Genomic DNA, 18,909 nt, shown 5'->3' on the forward strand with positions numbered 1-18,909 from the left:
AGATCCCACAATACATGGAAGATTGAAAGCTACCGTTAAGGCCCTTACGTGAAGTATTTGTTCAGCAGCTTCATGTTTACAGCAGCTCAAAGTGCCATCACCTTTTTTCACGGGTTAAATAGGGGGCAGAAGACAGGAGCAGCACAAGGGGAAATAATGGAGTAGCAGTGCCAAAATAAAGAATGAATTACATTGGCTGGGCAAGCAGAGCCTTAATTTGTAGTCTCTCAATTTTTAGCTCCTCTTGCCAAGCATGTTCATTCCTTCCCTTTAAAATATGCTGGTGTTTTATGGCTAGGTCTGAGACAGTTGTCACAACACCATTCTTCATCACCCCTCCTCCCAGATCCCAGCTTACCAAAGGAGGACAACAGCAGTGCCTTTTCATAACCTACAAACTAGAGATGCTTCCTAATCACTCGGGGATTTGCTAGGTGCATACTCAACTCTCTCAAACTACTGGGAAAATTGACATATGACCATCTTCTGAGCCACTCTCTTCTGAAATCATCTTGGTAATAAATGCACATCATACCACTAGTGTGAGAGACAGTCTTCTAAGTGGCTGCAGTTTTATCATACTAAAACATCAGCTTACCAATCATTGTGAAAATCTGTTGTATGGTATAAAGCATTAGTTGGGATCCTTCCCATTTGATTGATATAACTGGCCAATAAAATTATATATTTAAGGTGTACAGTGTGGTGTTTTGATTTACATATGCATTGTGAAGTGATTACCATGATTAGTGAACTCATCCATCATCTCATAGGCATTATTTCCTTGTATGGGTAAGAACACTTAAGATTTAGTTTCTCAGCAGATTTCAAATACACAATAAAGGATTACTCACTATAATTCCCATGTTGCACATTAGATCCTCAGGACTCATTCACCTTAAAAATGAGTTTGTCCCTTTGACCAACATCTCCCCATTTCCCAGCTCTTGGCAACTACCATTCCACTTTCTGCTAATTTTTTTTTTTTTAAAGATTCTACACACAGATGGATGATATACAACTTGTGCTTCTGTGCTTACTTATTTCACTTAGGAAAATGTCCTGCAGATTCATCAGTATTATCATAAGTGGCAGGATTCCCTTATTTTTTATGGCTGAGTAACATTCCAGTCTGTGTACCACATTTTCTTTATCCATTTATTCACCAACAGTTACTTGGTTGTTTCTGTATCACAGAATTCATTCATTCATAGCATATAATGAATAATGTTGCAATGAATGTGGGGGAAACAGATAACTCTTTGTCGTCCTGATTTTATTTCCTTTGGATATATACCAAGAAGTGGGACAGGTAGATCACTTGGTAGCTCTATTTTTTAATTAATATATTATTGAGGATTTTAGTCTCTCCTATATGACAGGCAATCTGGGTAACAGTGCTGCCCAGGAGCCTCTGATGTCTATACAGAATTCATTAATATACATTCAGTCCACGAGGAGGTTTCCAGGAGGAGAGGCAGCCTCCCAATCAGCTTTCTGTTGGCTGATGGTCAGGTTGTATTGTCATGGGCACTTCTAGCTTATAAACAAAATTTTATCTTGTTTATGGAAAACTTCTGTTTCTAGGGAAGCTTTTAAAACAGTAAAAGTAAAGTTGGATGATTAAGTTTTATTCTTAATTGTGAATAGTGAAACGTTCCTTTTTCAAAGATATAAAAGGAAATATAGAAAACACTCCAGGCATCCCACATAATCAAAGAGAATGGTACTGTTTGTATGTCGTTTTCAAGCAAAGGAGCTATTCAAAATGAGGTAGCTTTTAGTTAATTTCCGATTGGAACACTGTTCTATAAAATCAGGAATGCTTATGGAACCCTAAAATTTAATAAACCAAAAGTTTGTTTCTAACTGGGAATCTGTGTTCTGCTTTCCTCATATACAGAAAATACAGAAAAGCAAATTCACAGAATGGAAAAATAAAGCTGATGAAAGAATTTTGTGAGCTATGTTCTATATCAAGATAACTATTACCAATAATAATATATTCACCCTCGAGTTTCCGTGGGAAATTCCAGTTGAGGGTGAGCAGGTGAAAGAAGAAACAAACTTTTCCTGTTGAAACAGGATAGCTTGAACATGTAGGTACCCAGGTACCTACAGCTACTCCTGTGCTTCTCTACCAAGCATGCAGGAAGGATGGGTGGCACATTATGCTCAAGGGTCTACACTATTACAGCAGGATTCAGGCACCATAATAAACTCATCAAAGGATCCACTGGCTCTTGAAGCAGTAGCTTATGCAAGTGCCATTTTCCAGCTGGCTTTAACATTCTCACCTGGGAATTCTAGAGCTTCAGCTCATGTCAGTAAGGATTATTACTGGAAACATGGTTTCCTTCAGTGATGCTGGACACCGAGTCCCCGTGGGTGGCATACATAGACCGTGGTGGCCATGATAGAGTCTTCTAATTTGATCGACAGTGCCAGAGAGTGACTTCAGCTATACATCCCATCATTGTGACCCATGTAAACACTCCCAAAAGAGCAGCTTTTCAGGAAAAAATATCAGTGTCTCTATCTTGACAAAAACTGATTTCAATGTAACTTCAGTAATAACACTTGAGGACTTCAAAAGGAAATCTCCATTTACTGGGAACAATTTATGATGCCAAGTAAAATCCAGAATTGGAAAAAAAAAATCACCTTTTTCTTGTGTGTGAAATGCTGTTAAGTTAGACTGAGAGAAATAGTATTTAAAACATTTAACATTTACAGCTTCTTTCCTTTGAAAATTAAAACACAGAAATTTTATTTATATCTATATACCTTTCTGGTCCAATATCTTCTTTAATTATCTTTGTCCAATGACATTTTAAAGTCCCAATGTCCAAAAAATTGTGTAAGTTCAGATTTTGCTCACTAGCCTAGTAAATACTAGAGTCACCTACATTCAGAGTACAATACACGATTTTAGTTACTAATAAGGGAAATTTTTCTATGACTAAAGAGGTACTCATTTAGGACTTTAAATTATTGTTCTTATAGAAGTAATCCACTCTGGAAGCCACCCAGGACTTGCATCACTCAGGGAAACTCAGTACAAGACAGTTTATACAGTTATACACTTTAAGTTTGGTTTTTTTTGCCACATTACAAAAATCTGTGGCCTTTAAAAATAAAGATATGAAAGCACAGCCATATATGGTAAACTTATATTTTATACAACTATTAAAATAAATTTATATGCTTAAAATGCTAGAAAAATATTTACATGTAAATATTGATCTATTGTGAAATATATCCCCAAGTTATCTCTCCATTTATATATCCAGGCTGATCGTACTGAACTGAACGAAGGTCTTAAGAACGTGTATTTTTTTTTACTCATAACTGAAGCACTGCATAAAAAGTAAAACATTTCTGATAACAATTTTATATTCTATCTTTTCATAAAAACATGGTTGCTCAACAAACAACCTTTTAATCTGATGAAACTGGAAATTCTTTTGTATAATAATTAGAACTTTATAACAGAGGAGATAGCTATCAGTTTTTAAAATGGTTCCTTTTATATTTCAATTAAGTTTATGAAACAGAAAACTACAAAAAAGGGAAAATGTCCACTTAAATTAGTGTAGATTAAGTGATGACCATTATTGTAAAGGAAATGTTATGTTAAGGAAATGGCTGTTTTGTTGCAAAAGTGATAAAAACACAAAAGTCAATAAAACTGTTAAAATAAGTCTCAGTAATTACCAAGATCAAAATCCAGTGGCTTTTTATTAAACATGAACTTTTGTTCTGCCTACTGCAATACGTAAATAGTGCTGACAATTGGTTTGTGAGGCACTTGCTACAATAAAATGTAATTGTATCATGAGAGAAAGGTGACAATCAGGAGATCATGAAAAAATTACATATTCTCACTGGTAGTTAATTAGCCATGCAAAACCTCCTCAAACAGATATTCTCTTCTATTAGGAATGATTACTATGCAGGCCTACAGATGTCAATACCACAGTCATTCAAATACTTCTTTTCCTACTAATTGAAGGTTGTAAAGCTCTGGTGCCAAGGTTTTGCTTCCAAAGAGCTAATTTATGACTAGAAGGATATTTTATGTCTTCAGTTGCAGCAGCTACAAAATTCAGCAAATCAGAACCATCTGTGCACTGATACTTGACTCACCATTCATCTTGCAGCCTATCAGTCACATTAGCTTGCATCCTGCATTCTTGGCTCATGAACACTTGTGAGGATCCAAAGTTCATAAGAAATATTAAAAATGAATGGCATCCTGACCCTACCTTATTGTACAGGAATCACGAATAAAATGTCCTCCATACTTTGTTCTTTCTCTTTTCTACATATTCACAGTGTGCAAAAGAAATGGACATTGAGTTACCCGCCCCACAACAGTGCTAACAGCTGCCATCCAACTCTTCAACAAGCTTCAAGTTCTAAATCTTCTGTGGCTTCTACTTCTAATCCCTTTTTTTTTCTTTTAAGTTGCTTTGAGGAAGTCTGCTGGTGAAGGAGGAAGTTTAACTAAAAAATTATATTTTTTTAAAAAAAGTATTATTGTTTCTATAAACAAAAACATCAGCATATACAAATAATCTGGTAAAATCTAGGAATATTATACCACCAAATTATGGGGAAACTGGTGGGCAAAGCCAGAAAGTGATAACTAAAGAAAACCTGAAAAGGGGCAAATAAAGGCTTTCATGAATAAAGTCAGATTTGCCTTTAACATTACTCTCATCATATCTTCGATGTGAGGGACTGCCGTAGGCCACAGATCCTACTATTTTTTTCTAAGAGACAATAAGTCAAAAGAACTTTCCATAAACTTTTTTGGTGCTAAGTCAGGGGGAACAAGAATTAAGAAAACTGAGTTGTCACACTTATTCTGAGACCTAAAATACTGTCAACTGACAAAAAAGATCACAGAAGGCCATCACACCATCCCAGGGATTATGTTACTTACTTTTTGATCATTCGGAGTACGCACATTTTCCCTCTGTCCTTTATTGGAAAATTCCAGTGGTCCTAAAGGCATTCCACCAGGGTTCAGGGTTTTCTTGAGCATGTGATAGTTTGGCTTTTCATCATATGCCAGACTATGAACACATTTCAAAAATTGGGCTATTTCACCTGTGAAATATTAAATTTTTTACATGTCATCCATGATTGAAAAGAACTGTCAAGACTCCAGTAACCTCAAAATCTTTCTAGTCTCAAGACACAAACAGGGCCAGTGCTGTGGCGCAACAGGTAAAGCCACTGCTTGCAGTGCCGGCATCCCATATGGGTGCCAGTTCGAGTTCCAGCTGCTCCTCTTCTTATCCAGCTCTCTGCTATGGCCTGAGAAAGCAGTAGAAGATGGCCCAAGTCCTTAGGCCCCTGCACCTGAGTGGGAGATCCAGAAGAAGCTCCTAGATCCTAGCTTTGGATTGGCCCAGCTCTGGCTGTATCCGCCATTTGGGGAGTGAACCAGTGGATGGAAAAATCTCTCTCTGTCTCTCCCTTTCTCTTTCTGTAGCTCTGCTTTTCAAATCTTTTTTTTTTTTAAGTTCTTTGATTTAAAAAAAAATTACACACACACACACACATGAAGACAAGAATGAAAAATTCAATGTAAAGCCCTTTTAAAATATTTAAAAATGAAACACAGTGACCCACAGATTCAATAAGATACGGCAAAACCGATAATACTGAACGTACCTTTGTTAATATGATTATAATTCACAAACATAATCCAGCAAATCTTAATAACTACAGTTTATGATTTTAACTTAGAAGATAAAACTACTAGGGACTACATTAATAATAATCAGACCACACATGGTTCACATGTTTTTCTAAAGTGAAATTTTTAAAAATTTCATTTAAAACAGGTGCTATTACATATTTTCTTCAAGAAAAAAAAGTCATCACAAATTTTAATTAAGGCTTCAATTTTGGGATGACAATACACTTAGAGATGACTCTGCACTCCATGTTTTCAGCCATGATTATCTTAAGAATGCACAAAACTTCCCTAAGTCCTTCACACCTAGCTAGCACATTACTTTCATGGCATAGTTCTGACTCATTTCAGTATGATGAAAAGTTGCCATCGAATATTTTTTTCTCTAATGTAAAAAAAATTCTATGTACAATTACATATAACAGCCCATTCCTTAAAAATTATAAACTAAGGGCCAGTGCTGTGGCTCACTTGGTGAGCACCTGCCCCTGGCTTCGGATCGGCGCAGCGCCGGCCGTAGCAGCCATTTGGGGGGTGAACCAAGGGAAGGAAGACCTTTCTCTCTCTCTCTCTCTCTCACTGTCTATAACTCTGTCAAAAAAAAAACTATAAACTTTTAAATAAAGAATTAGAAACCCAAAGTTACAAATACAGCTGCATTAAAACAACTGTAGTTTTGGGGTGATTATTTAGCCCAGTGTCTGGTTTTTTTTGAAGATTTATTTATTTATTTGAAAGTCAGAGTTACACAGAGAGAGGAGAGGCAGAGAGAGAGAGAGGGGTCTTCCATCCATTGGTTCGCTCCCCAAATGGCCGCAACGGCCGGAACTGTGCCGATCCAAAGCCAGGAGCCTCTTCCAGGTCTCCCATGCGGGTGCAGGGGCCCAAGCACCTGGGCCATCTTCCACTGCTATCCCAAGCCACAGCAGAGAGCTGCAATGGAAAAGGAGCAGTCGGGACTAGAACTGGCACCCATATGGGATGCTGGCGCTGCAGGCGGAGGATCTACCTAGTGTGCCACGGAGCCAGTCCCTGGCCCAGTGTCTTAAGATGCCAGTTCCTCACATCAGAATGAGTACCTGAGTTCTAGCTCCTGACTCCAGCTTCCTGCTAATGCAGACCCTGGGAGGCAGCAGTGATGGCTCAAGTAATTGGGTTCCCGCCACCAACATGGGAGACTGGATTGAGTTCCCAGCTCAGGGATTTAGACCAGCCCAGCCCAACTGCAGGCTTTTGAGAAATGAACCAGCAGAAAGGAATGTTTGCTCTTACTCTCTTTCTATAAATAATTTAAAAATGTTCTTAGTTTGCATTTTTGTTTCAGTCTAAAATTAAGACAGAAGTAGTGATAATATTATAGCATTACTTAAAAACTGGTATATCATCATTTGTTCACAAGAATATTTAGATATGCCTTTCTCCTTCAGTTACTACTGATCCAAACATAAGTACTTCTTACTTTCTCATTGAGTTGTTTATATCCCATGGCGGAAAAGTCCGGAAAGCTTCATGGGTTGGCAGGAGTGACTTCCTAATGATCCTTCATTTCCCCTCCAGGCCTACCTCCATTCAAGAGGAGAAGTGCAGAGGCACTGGGTTGCAACCCCTAGGGAAAATTTCCAAAAGGAAGAGTCATCCCCCTCTCCCTATTAAAGTCAGAGTGACCGTTTTACACCACAAAGTCCAGAGCTATTCTTTAGGAACATGAAGCCCATGTAGTTAAATGAGAACTCTTTGCTCTGCACTTTTCTTTTTCTGATGCTGTAGCAATTATGCAACCTACTTTTTCCTCTCTGATTTAGGAGTGATATCAAATTCTGTTATCTAGTCCTGGGTCAACCAGATCTCTGGTAACTAGCAAGCACCTCTGCTTTATCACCATATTTATAACTAATGTTTCCTGGAGCCCCTTGGGGAGCATCCAATTCCTAAAAGGATGATCAAAAACAAAAACAAAAAAAGATTATATTACATTCACTACAATTCTCTGAAGACTGGTAAGCAAACTTTGGTATATATTACAATTCCACTAACCAGAACATCCCAAATGGAGAAGAGTTGAATGTATCAGGACCAAATCACTGTTACAAGACAATGGGAAACTCCTGGCACTCCATCAACTGAGAGCAGCTGTGCTGCAGAGACTTCATGGGAATGGGGTTTGGAAAAATGAGGTACCAGTGAGGTAGGAGTGGGAGAAAATGAAAAGAGCTACTGCCATTATAAACTTGTTACTATAAATCTGAAGCTTGCACTACTGTGATGTAGTACTGGTTGAAATGTTAGCCTTGCAAGATCTGGATTTATTATATTCAGTACATTTTTTAAAATTTACTAGTACATTTCCAGAGCTATAAAATAAAATGCTTTGAGTAGTATGAAATTATGATATGCTTGAATCATCTGCTTTTTAAGCTAATGAAATATTAAGTAACATTACTATCATTTCAAGAAACCTTTGAAACTATCAGTACTATTACACTTAGTTGGACATGCATGCTGCAAACTTTATAGCTGTTTTTATTTCATAAAATATCTCAGTAATAAAACCTTTTGTAAATGAGTTAGTTTTCAATCTCCTAACTTCAGAAATCTTCACTTAATAGTAAAGGTTCAACATTTTATGCTTTAGAAACAGAAGTCTGCATTTTATGGTGTAGATGGTTTGTATCAAGAGGAACCAAAAGTACTTCCCATCTAGATTTCTTGCATGACTCAAATCTTATCTGTATAAACAGAAGTATCATAGAATATACATGGTCCACAGGCATATCTTGTACAATCCATGGAATCTGCACCTTCTTTTCTGAGCCTACATTGAGCCTTCCATGCAGAAGAGACATGATAGGTAAGGGAGATATATAATTAAAAATAGAAATGACATTTCCCATCTCTCTTTTGTTCCATTGAGTAAAACAAACTGTATGGCAATAGAAATGACAAGAATATTAATCAAAAAGGAATCATGTCATTTTGAGCCAGTTATTTAATATAGTTACAAAACTAAGACTTTCATCTTTCAATCAATCTCCTCAAATGAGAATCTCTCCTGTTTGGTCCCCTTCATTAGAAGGAAACTACTACAGAAAGGGTAAAGCAGAAGACTCACATGGGGACAGACTAGGGGACTTAGAACGCTGAGGAAGTGGGAGCAGAACTAGTTTGTTCTTTCCTACGCAAATCAAACATTCGGTTTCTTGATCAAAAAGAAGGCTTGTATGACTTGACTTTTCAACTCTCAAACAGAAACTGAATAATTCGAGTTTCACTAGAGGGTGAGTGTACCTCTTTACTTGCCAAAGTTAGCTAAAATCTAACTTTGAGATCATCCAGTGTAAACAGAACAAGATTCACTCTGCTAATCTGAGAAAAAGCCAGCCTGAGAGTGGAGCTAGCTGGCTGTTTTCTGTAAGACGATACGACTCACTTGTTAAATTAGTGCTAAATAATGTGTCTCACATGCAAGTACAAATGACAGAAACTTGGGTAATTCCACATTGAACATTTTTTGCTAATATTGTCAATTAACAAATTCCAAAACATTCTATATTAACTTTAAAGACAGAAACAATTTATGATATATAACCTTCGATTCCAAGATTGCATGCCTTCACCACTCAAAAGCTTTTTTTTGTGACCCATGTCTAAACAGCATTCTGGTGTTTAATGGTTTTTTTTTTTTTTTTTTTTTTTTTTTTTTTTTTATTTTTTGACAGGCAGAGTGGACAGTGAGAGAGAGAGACAGAGAGAAAGGTCTTCCTTTTGCCGTTGGTTCACCCTCCAATGGCCGCCGCGGCCGGCGCGCTGCGGCCGGCGCACCCCGCCGATCCGATGGCAGGAGCCAGGAGCCAGGAGCCAGGTGCTTTTCCTGGTCTCCCATGGGGTGCAGGGCCCAAGCACCTGGGCCATCCTCCACTGCACTCCCTGGCCACAGCAGAGGGCTGGCCTGGAAGAGGGGCAACCGGGACAGAATCCGGTGCCCCAACCGGGACTAGAACCCGGTGTGCCGGCACCGCAAGGCGGAGGATTAGCCTAGTGTGCCGCGGCGCCGGCCAATGGTTTTTAAATTACTGATTTAAAATACTCTTTCCTCAGGTCAACTACATGCAAGAACAAAACCTATAAAGTCTTAATTCTGGAAATACCACACAAAGAGGACTATTTAATTTGTGCATGATTCTCAAAATACATTTCTTCAAATCAAACCAAACAATGCCATCATCAGAACCCACAACTTTGCCTAGATAATTTCTTAGAGGATTCCTATGTTCTAAGGCCAAAGATGATCTGAACATTTTCTTCTCTAGCAACCTATATAACCCTGAAGAGTCAGCTGCCATTCTGCTGTGCACAGCAGTGGATGGGTCACGCATAAGCTACAAAACAAGAGAGACAAACATGCCGCCCTATAAATCATAAAAGGTAGAAGGATCATTTGACTTACTGCAACTGCTTCCAGAAGGAGCCCACTTAAGCACTGACTCAGGGAGCTCATCCAGCAGACTAAAAGAAAACAGAGTAAGGCACAATCAGCTTGTTTTCAATTTTGTGATTCACTGTTTCAGTTAGGAAACAAAGCTCTATTTCTGTCTTGGTAGATCACCAAAACTGTGACTTTCAATGTTTTTCACCTACTCGTCATGGATGAAAGGGCAAGTACAGGTGGGAGAGATCCCTCAATTCCCTCTGACCCATTTCATATCAATCACCTAGAAACTGAAGAGTGTAAATGATCTACCTCAAAGTTTTTACATGTACAAATTCAGCAGGAGGAATATTATGATTTTTTCTTTTTTTTTTTTTTTTTTTTTTTTTTTGACAGGCAGAGTGGACAGTGAGAGAGAGAGACAGAGAGAGAAAGGTCTTCCTTTGCCGTTGGTTCACCCTCCAATGGCCGCCACTGCAGCCGGTGCACCGCGCTGATCCGATGGCAGGAGCCAGGAGCCAGGTGCTTTTCCTGGTCTCCCATGGGGTGCAGGGCCCAAGCACCTGGGCCATCCTCCACTGCACTCCCTGGCCATAGCAGAGAGCTGGCCTGGAAGAGGGGCAACCGGGACAGAATCCGGCGCCCCAACCGGGACTAGAACCCGGTGTGCCGGCGCCGCAAGGTGGAGGATTAGCCTATTGAGCCACGGCGTCGGCTATGATTTTTTCTTAAAAACAAAATATTCCTACAAAAATTTTATCTAGATTTTCAGGATGTTTTTCTTCAGGTAATTACCACTGGACAGGGTAAATTATTTATTTACATATATCACTCTTCATCAGGCAGTGCTTTATGACATTCCATAATTAAAAAGGTTAATATAAAATAGCAGAAGAATCAAAGCACCAGAAAAACCTACTGTCAACACTTTCCAGTATTTAAGACTGAACAAGTACAATTTAAGTTGCGTAACCAACTTGGATGAGAATATAAAAATTCAACAAAATTACTGACATGAGTGATTTACAAACTCAGGTAAAGGCAGAATAGCAACAATAAATGCACTGATCTACTACTAGGAAAATAAAGGGCATAAGGGAACTATTGTTGAATATATAATCATGTCCTTATGGAGAAAATCAGTGTTATACATTCTCAGCAAGTTGAATAGATAAGTTATGCTCATGTATTACATGATAAGTATTATGCATGAATATGAAAATATATTCATTATATATATTTACAATTAATGCAATTATATAAGTATTAACTAAAATTAGTCCTAATAAAAGAAAATCACACACAGAATTAAAATGACATCCTTTTAAATAAAGCTCACTATTCAAAATAGGTAAATTGAGGTGGAAATTTGAATGGCAAAACTGTTTACATGCACTCATTACTGTGCTTTGACTTGATCCATACTTTGAAAAACAATTACATGAATGTTAATAAAGACTTTTATCACTCACTGCAGCAAAGAACTGATTAGATAGTTCCAATACTGACTTTTACAAAAGTGTTAGTTTGTGGGACTGCAGGATGATGGAAGATTCCACATGGAGAAATATTTCTTATATATACATCAGTATTTACAAATGTAATCTGTATTATCCTAAATCTGGGGGGTAGCCTTTCTCTCTATAAAGACCCAATTCCACATTTACTCTGAAGACTGATTTCTATGGATCAGTTATACTACCCTCCCTGCTTTGTACCTTCTGTTGTGACTTGTCCTACTTAAAACCATAGCTGCCTTTTTCAACTGTGGTGTTATTTCTGTGGTTAACTACTGTGGAGCATATACTGGCATATAAAAACAAACTAGCTATTCTGTGCAACATGCAATTAACTTTCCCTAGGCCTGACCAGCAACAGGACTGGAAAACAGCAAAATACTCCATTTCATGTCTGATCGAGTTGTTATGCAGACAGAATCTAGGCGATACAAAGTAAAGGGGGGGGGGGGCAGGGCTGTGGAGTAGCAGGTAAAGTTGTTGCCTGTGGTGCAGGTAACCCATATGGGCATGGGTTTGAGTCCTGGCTGCTCCACTTCCAATCCCTCTCCCTGATAATGTGCCTGAAAAAGCAGCAGAGGATGGCCACAATGCTTGGGTCCCTACACCCAAGTGGGAGACCCAGAAGAAGCTCCTGGCTTCGGTCTAGCCCAGCCCTGGCCGTTGCAGTCATTTGGGGGAATGAAGCAGTGGATGGAAGGCTTTTCTGTTTTGCCCTCTTACTCCAACTCTACCTTTCAAATAAATAAATCTTAAAAAAAAAAAAAAGTGAAGTGGGGAGGGGCATTTTGTGATGCAAGTAAGATACCTCTTGGGATGTTGTTATTCCATATTGGAGTGCCTACGTTCGAGTCCCAGCTCTACTTCAAATTCTGGCTTCCTGCTACAGTGTACTCTAGGAGGCAGTGGGTGATGGCTCAGTCACTTGGGACCCTGACACCCATGAGGGAGATGCAGATGGAGTTCTGGGCTCCTGGCTTCAATCTGGTCTAGCCCTGGCTGTTGCATGCTTTTGCACAATGAACCAGCAGATGGAAGATGTCTGTTTCTGTCTCCCTGCCTTTCATATAAAAAATTAAAAATAAAAAAAACTGCAAAATATTAAAAAATGTTTGTGGCTGCAAGATAATCTCATATAAACGCCTTGTATAAAAATTGTGCATTTCTTCTTTAAGAAACAAAACATAGTCCCTCCAAGACAGAAATCATTGGTACATTCCTCTTATCTGGAAATATAAGCCAATGTCCCATTTGACACAGTTGTCTCACGCAGTTGGTGTCAAGCACACCAAGCTCAATCTACTTTTTTTTTTTTTTTTTTTTTTTTTTTTGACAGGCAGAGTGGACAGTGAGAGAGACAGAGAGAAAGGTCTTCCTTTGCCGTTGGTTCACCCTCCAATGGCCGCCGCGGCCGGCGCCCTGCGGCCAGCGCACCGCGCCGATCCGATGGCAGGAGCCAGGAGCCAGGTGCTTTTCCTGGTCTCCCATGGGGTGCAGGGCCCAAGCACCTGGGCCATCCTCCACTGCACTCCCTGGCCACAGCAGAGGGCTGGCCTGGAAGAGGGGCAACCGGGACAGAATCCGGCGCCCCGACCGGGACTAGAACCCGGTGTGCCGGCGCCGCTAGGCGGAGGATTAGCCTAGTGAGCCGCGGCGCCGGCCTCAAGCTCAATCTACTTTTAAACACTAGTACAATGTTAATTTGAAAATATTCTTGAAAACACTAGCACCTGGAATCTAAGCTTTGGAAAACACCATGGAGAAGAACATATATTTCATTTTTTATTCTTCACTGTCAATCACATACAGGTTTATCTAGTAGATTTTATGTCTGCTTACTTTTTGGATTTTTTTCTAAAATATTTTTGAAGTGAAACAAATTTGTTTTGGTTGTCGTGTTAGGGGAATGGCAACTGTCTCCGGAATGCTAGTGGCTCCCTTTCACGTATCCCTTCAGACCTGCTGCGCTGAAGAGATTTGAACGTACGCACTTTGTTTTAGCAGTCTGGACGGCCACAGGGTCCTTCAGGTGCCGCTCCCAGGGAAGATTCCCGCACAACCACCGCAGCATGCAGTAGCCAAGGATTTCGACATCGCTTCTTCTGGACGGGGCTGCAGGAGTGAGCATTCAGAGAGAGATGAGGGAGAAACAATTTCTTGAGAAATAGAGAAATCTTTGAGTGAACCACTACTGATGAAATATGAAAAAGTCAAATGGGCAAAGTGTGTTGTTTGTTCAGCTGGAGTAAAACTTAAACGCCCAGGCGCTTGGCCCCAGTCTGCAGACAGGCAGCGACTTGTTGCTGTTGAAAGTAAGGGTCAGTTTCCTCACCTCCTCCAACTTCATCTTTCCTTAGTCTGGCCTGTCACATGAACTTGATCCCCATGGCCTCTGACATGATCCAGACAACCCATAACCCGGCACCAACACTTTCTCAAAGAGCCAAGCAGTAAAACAAAGAAATAAATGTCTGCAGCTAAATTGCTAACATATGTTGCAGGAAGTCCATGGGGTCTGCACTGGTCATGCAGAGACCCTCTGAGTGCAGACTAAACACTGATGGCCTTTCCTGCTCCACTCACACTAGTAGCACTTGAGGTTGCAAGAATATGACAAAACTGCCATCTAGTGTGCAGTATTAGAAGACAGGGTGTCTTAAGATTTTTTTCAACTGCACCAAAGTGTTATTAAGTATGTCTACTGCTTTGGGTATACAGTTTTATTCTACAAACGTCGTTTTTAGATGCAGCAACATAAGAAAAAGTTCTGGGAAATATAAAAGGGAGGCAGTAGTACAGGGGGTCAAGAGAGACATGGCATAGAGACTTTAAAGCCACAGAGAGGCTTTCAAATCTGAAAAGATGACTTTTTGTAAAAACACATTAAAGGGGCATTTTCAAGCCCCTGTAAATCTCATTAATATCAAGCCACTAAATGCTGTAAACTAATTTCATCATCATTTTATGTATTTTTAAGTGCTTTATAAGATGAACAATGGAACCTAAGAAACCCGTCAATTATACCATATTTATTAGCAAACTACTGAAATAACAATCAAAACACTAGCAAGTACACATAAGCTCCTTTTTATAATGCTTCCAAATTGTTATAAAACAATAGGCTGGTATTCACATTTTCTACCATTACTTCAATGTTCATCTGTGTGGGGACACATAGTCCCCTAAGAGCAATATGTGGCTGTTAAACCTGCTGTAAACAGGCATTCAATTTTACTATTTTTTCATTAAATAAACTCTGAAAAGTCACTCAGTTAACTTAGTTTTTAATTTAAAAAGTCATGGACTAAGAACAATGCTGCTATCACATCATAACTGCTTTGGTAAAGTTACACAATGTATAAGTTATAAAAGCAGACGACAAGATTAGCTGTTATACCTACTCTATCTTAACTGCTATTAGAGTATTGGATTATTAAAGGCCCTTCAATCTAGTAGAATGCTATAGTCCCATGGGTGCCATTAACTTTTTGCATAAGCTTCAACAATGTCCTAATGCAAGACTTGGCTCTCATATTAAAATAAAAACACAATCTCCACCATGCTGCTCTGCAGTGATTTCTTCAGTAATAAATCTCCCATTAATAATGGAGTGCTTCCATTTGTACACGTGTTCACGTGTCCCTTTCCATCATGGCAATTCCTGATTACCACCATAAAAAAATTCATATCCTCTCATTTTCAAAAAATGATATTCTGGCACACTCCACACACAGAGGACCTTTGAGAAAAAACAAGCAGCATCAAAATGGAATGAACCTTACCAGCCACTTCTGCCCACCCCCCAACTGAGGGATTAATTGATACGAAGCTGTAAGTAACAAGTCATTTAGATTTCTGAAGCCAATCTTTCATCAGCTGGTCTTCATTTGAAATAGCCCTTTGAGAGTTAACTTTCCTTTACTCTTAAGAGTTTCGTTTTAGCTAATTAAAATACAATATCACTTAAAAATTTTTTTCTTTATTTTGTTTCAAGGCACATGCACATTAATAAATATGTTAGATAAAGATTTTACCATTGTTTCCATTGAGTTCTACAGAAACACGTCAAACACACACACAGAGATAGAGATAACAGTCGCCTTTTCCCACCATTGAGGAGGAGGAAAAAAAGCATTAAAAATGTTTGACTACATAGCTTTCCCTAAAATTCTCTTCTAGAGAAACAAATAGAAAAGTTTAAATTGTTTTAGGAAAGTGAATACCTTAGATTCTACTAAACAATGATGTCTATTTTCCTTCTACTGTACACAAGAGTAATTTTAATATCTGCTAAATCAATTTTAAAATTATAGATGACAATAATGGAATCTACTTGTGTAAAGCTTCTAAGAATTATTCATAGTTGTAAAGAATCACCTAACTATAGAGAAACTTGAAAGTTGCTTTGTTCATTACACACGTTTCACACTCATATTGAAACATGTTACGTAATTCAATAAATGGAAAAAACCCTGGATTAGGGATCCAATTCTGGTCCTACCACGACTGCACCTTGGTACTAACATTCAAGGATGCTGGGTATCATTTTTTTTTTTTAAGATCATGTTTATTTAAAAGGGTTACAGAGAGGTAGCTACAGAGAGAAAGAGGTATTCATCTGCTGGTTCACTCCCCAAATGGCCACAATGGCCAGAGCTGAGCTGACCCAAAGCCAGGAGTATCTTCCAGGTCTTGGGCCATCCTCTGCTGCTTTCCCAGGTGCATTAGCAGAGAGCTAGATCGGAAGTGGAGTAGCCAGGACTCAAAATGACATTCACATAGGATGCCAGCACTACAGGCCAGGGCTTTAACCTACTGAGCCACGGTGCCAGCCCCAGGTATAATATTTATAAAAAATATTTTCAACCATTTGGACAGAAAATAGTTTTGTTTATGTCTGGGTCATATATTTTCATAATTTATTGTAACATGATAAGGTTCTTCAGTTGCATTTGGTAATTAACATAAGCATTAACAATATGCTTTCATATGTATTTCCAAAAAAATAAAACTTTTACTTGCTATTGTTTGGAAATCTAGAGAAATTTAATTAAGATTTTTCCTCTAAATTTCTCTCAATTTAGTTTACAAATATTATTTAGCATCTAACGTTAATTGAGTTTACTAATATGAAACAAAGTAAATTACTCTTTGTTGAAAGACTATTCTCAATTGTTTAACATTTCTACATGATAAAATATTGCTAAGAGTAACAACAATAAAAAAATAGGCACAGGTGGGGACTTATATTCTGTTTCACTAGAAAGCATATTCTAAAAACAGCTGACAGTAGAATAATTAAAATAAAAACAGCAGATGTGATTATGGAAAGTTGCTATTGTACTAGGCACTCTACATTCTTTTTATTATCTCATTTAACCATTCAAACAGTATAAGGTAAATACAAGGTTACTTCAGAAAATTCATGGAAAAATGGAATTAAATGATAAGATTATGACGCAAAAAAAAGTCTGAAATCTATGAATAGTATTTTAAGAAAAGACTTATTTACTTGAAAGAGTTAGAGAGGAGAGGCAGAGAGAGGGTGAGAGAGAGAGAGAGAGAGATTCTTCTATCTGATGGTTCACTCCCCAGTTGGCTGCAAGGGCCGCAGCTACGCCGATTCGATGCCAGGAGCCAGGAGCTTCCTCTGGGTCTCCCACACGGCTGCAGGGGCCCAAGGACTTGGGCCGTCTTCCACTGCTTTCCCAGGCCATAGCAGAGAGCTGGATCGGAAGTGGAGCAGCCAGACTCGAATTGGCACCCATATGGGATGCTGGCACTGCAGGTGGCGGGTTTACCTGCTACACCATAGCGATGGCTCCATGAATAGCATTTTTAAAAATTATTTGTATTTTTTTGGACATGCAGAGTTAGACAGTGAGAGACAGAGAGAAAGGTCTTCCTTCCATTGGTTCACCCCCCAAATGGCTGCTACGGCCGGCGCACTGCGCTGATCCGAAGCCAGGAGCCAGTTGCTTCTCCTGGTCTCCAACGCGGGTGCAGGGCCCAAGCACTTGGGCCATCCTCTACTGCACTCCCGGGCCACAGCAGAGAGCTGGACTGGAAGAGAAGCAACTGGGACTAGAACTGGTGCTCATATGGGATGCCGGCGCCGCAGGCATAAGATTAACCAAGTGAGTCACGGTGCCGGCCCCGAATAGCATTTTTCATACTACATATTGCCCCAAACTCTTTGAAGACCTCTCATATCATTCACCCTAAAGGACAATTAAGAAATTAGAGACGGGGCCAACACTGTGGCATAGCGGGTGAAGCTGCCGCCTGCAGCAGCGGCATCCCATATGGGCACTGGTTCTAGTCCCGGCTGCTCCACTTCTGTACCAGCTCTCTGCAGTGGCCTGGGAAAGCAGAAGATGGCCCAAGTCCCTGGGCTCCTGCACCCACTTGGGTGACCAAGAAAAAGCTCTGGCTTCGGATCCGTGCAGCTCCGGCCATTGCAGCCACTTGGGTATGAACCAGCAGATGGAAGACCTCTCTCTCTGCCTCTTCTCTCTGTGTAACTCTTTCAAGTAAATAAATAAATCTTTTAAAAAAAAGAGAGAAAATAGAGGCTCAGGTTAAATTACTTGTTCAATACCACTAAGCAAAAACTGACAGAGCTCAGCATTGAAATCCAAATCTTTCAGATTTCAAAGCCTGTGCTCAAACTAGAAATTACTTTGTTTCCATCATTAGTTGTAATACAATTCAAACAATACTATATATACTACTTCTACAGTGGGGGAAGTATTTGAAGCAGGCATTTTAACTTGGAACACTAAAAAGCATATTGACACAAAGGCAGTTTTTCTGGCAAGGAATAAACATGTAGCAGATACAGACAACTAAACTGCATCACTGTCAAAATGTTGCATGCAACCATCATTTCGAAAAACTATTTTTTTTCAAGCTGCTTCACTTTGATAAATAATATTTTAACTAGAGATCCTTCTTTATCTATTTAAGGGTCCTTACAAACTGGTACAAGAACAGCAGAAAATCACTGTAGAGAACTGATCCTTATTCTAAAGATAAATTGGAGTAAAACTAACTGGGTCTGGGGCAGGCAATGGTGTGGTGGTTAAGATGCCTCTTGGGATGCCCACACCCCACACTGAAGTACCTGGTTCCAATAACCAGCCTCAGCACCTGACTCCAGCATTCCTGCTAATGCAGTCCCTGAGAGGTAGCTGATGATGGCTCAAGTAATTGGGTCCTGCCGCTCATGTCGGAGACTTGGACTGGGTTCC

The 18,909-nt window shown here is 39.4% G+C and overlaps 1 protein-coding gene across 23 annotated transcripts in view; it reads right to left on the minus strand.

The window, feature by feature from the left end:
* Positions 1-18,909, minus strand: part of VRK2 (VRK serine/threonine kinase 2) — a 110,244-nt gene that overhangs the window by 22,810 nt on the left and 68,525 nt on the right. For 17 of the 23 annotated variants that reach the window (XM_008254375.5, XM_070069699.2, XM_089327632.1 and 14 more), the window contains 3 exons: positions 13,648-13,768; positions 10,158-10,216; positions 4,952-5,118 (listed from right to left, as the gene is read on the minus strand). In XM_008254375.5, coding sequence (XP_008252597.1) covers positions 4,952-5,118; positions 10,158-10,216; positions 13,648-13,768 — 347 coding nt within the window. Of the gene's footprint in view, positions 1-4,951; positions 5,119-7,172; positions 7,320-10,157; positions 10,217-13,647; positions 13,769-18,909 lie in introns of all 23 variants that reach the window. The other 6 variants (XR_016230340.1, XR_016230341.1, XR_016230338.1 and 3 more) reach the window with 1 other exon arrangement.

Source organism: Oryctolagus cuniculus, chromosome 2 (assembly GCF_051225735.1).
Source record: "Oryctolagus cuniculus isolate XC-2025 breed Fujian yellow rabbit chromosome 2, ASM5122573v1, whole genome shotgun sequence".
Classification (NCBI taxonomy): domain Eukaryota; kingdom Metazoa; phylum Chordata; class Mammalia; order Lagomorpha; family Leporidae; genus Oryctolagus; species Oryctolagus cuniculus.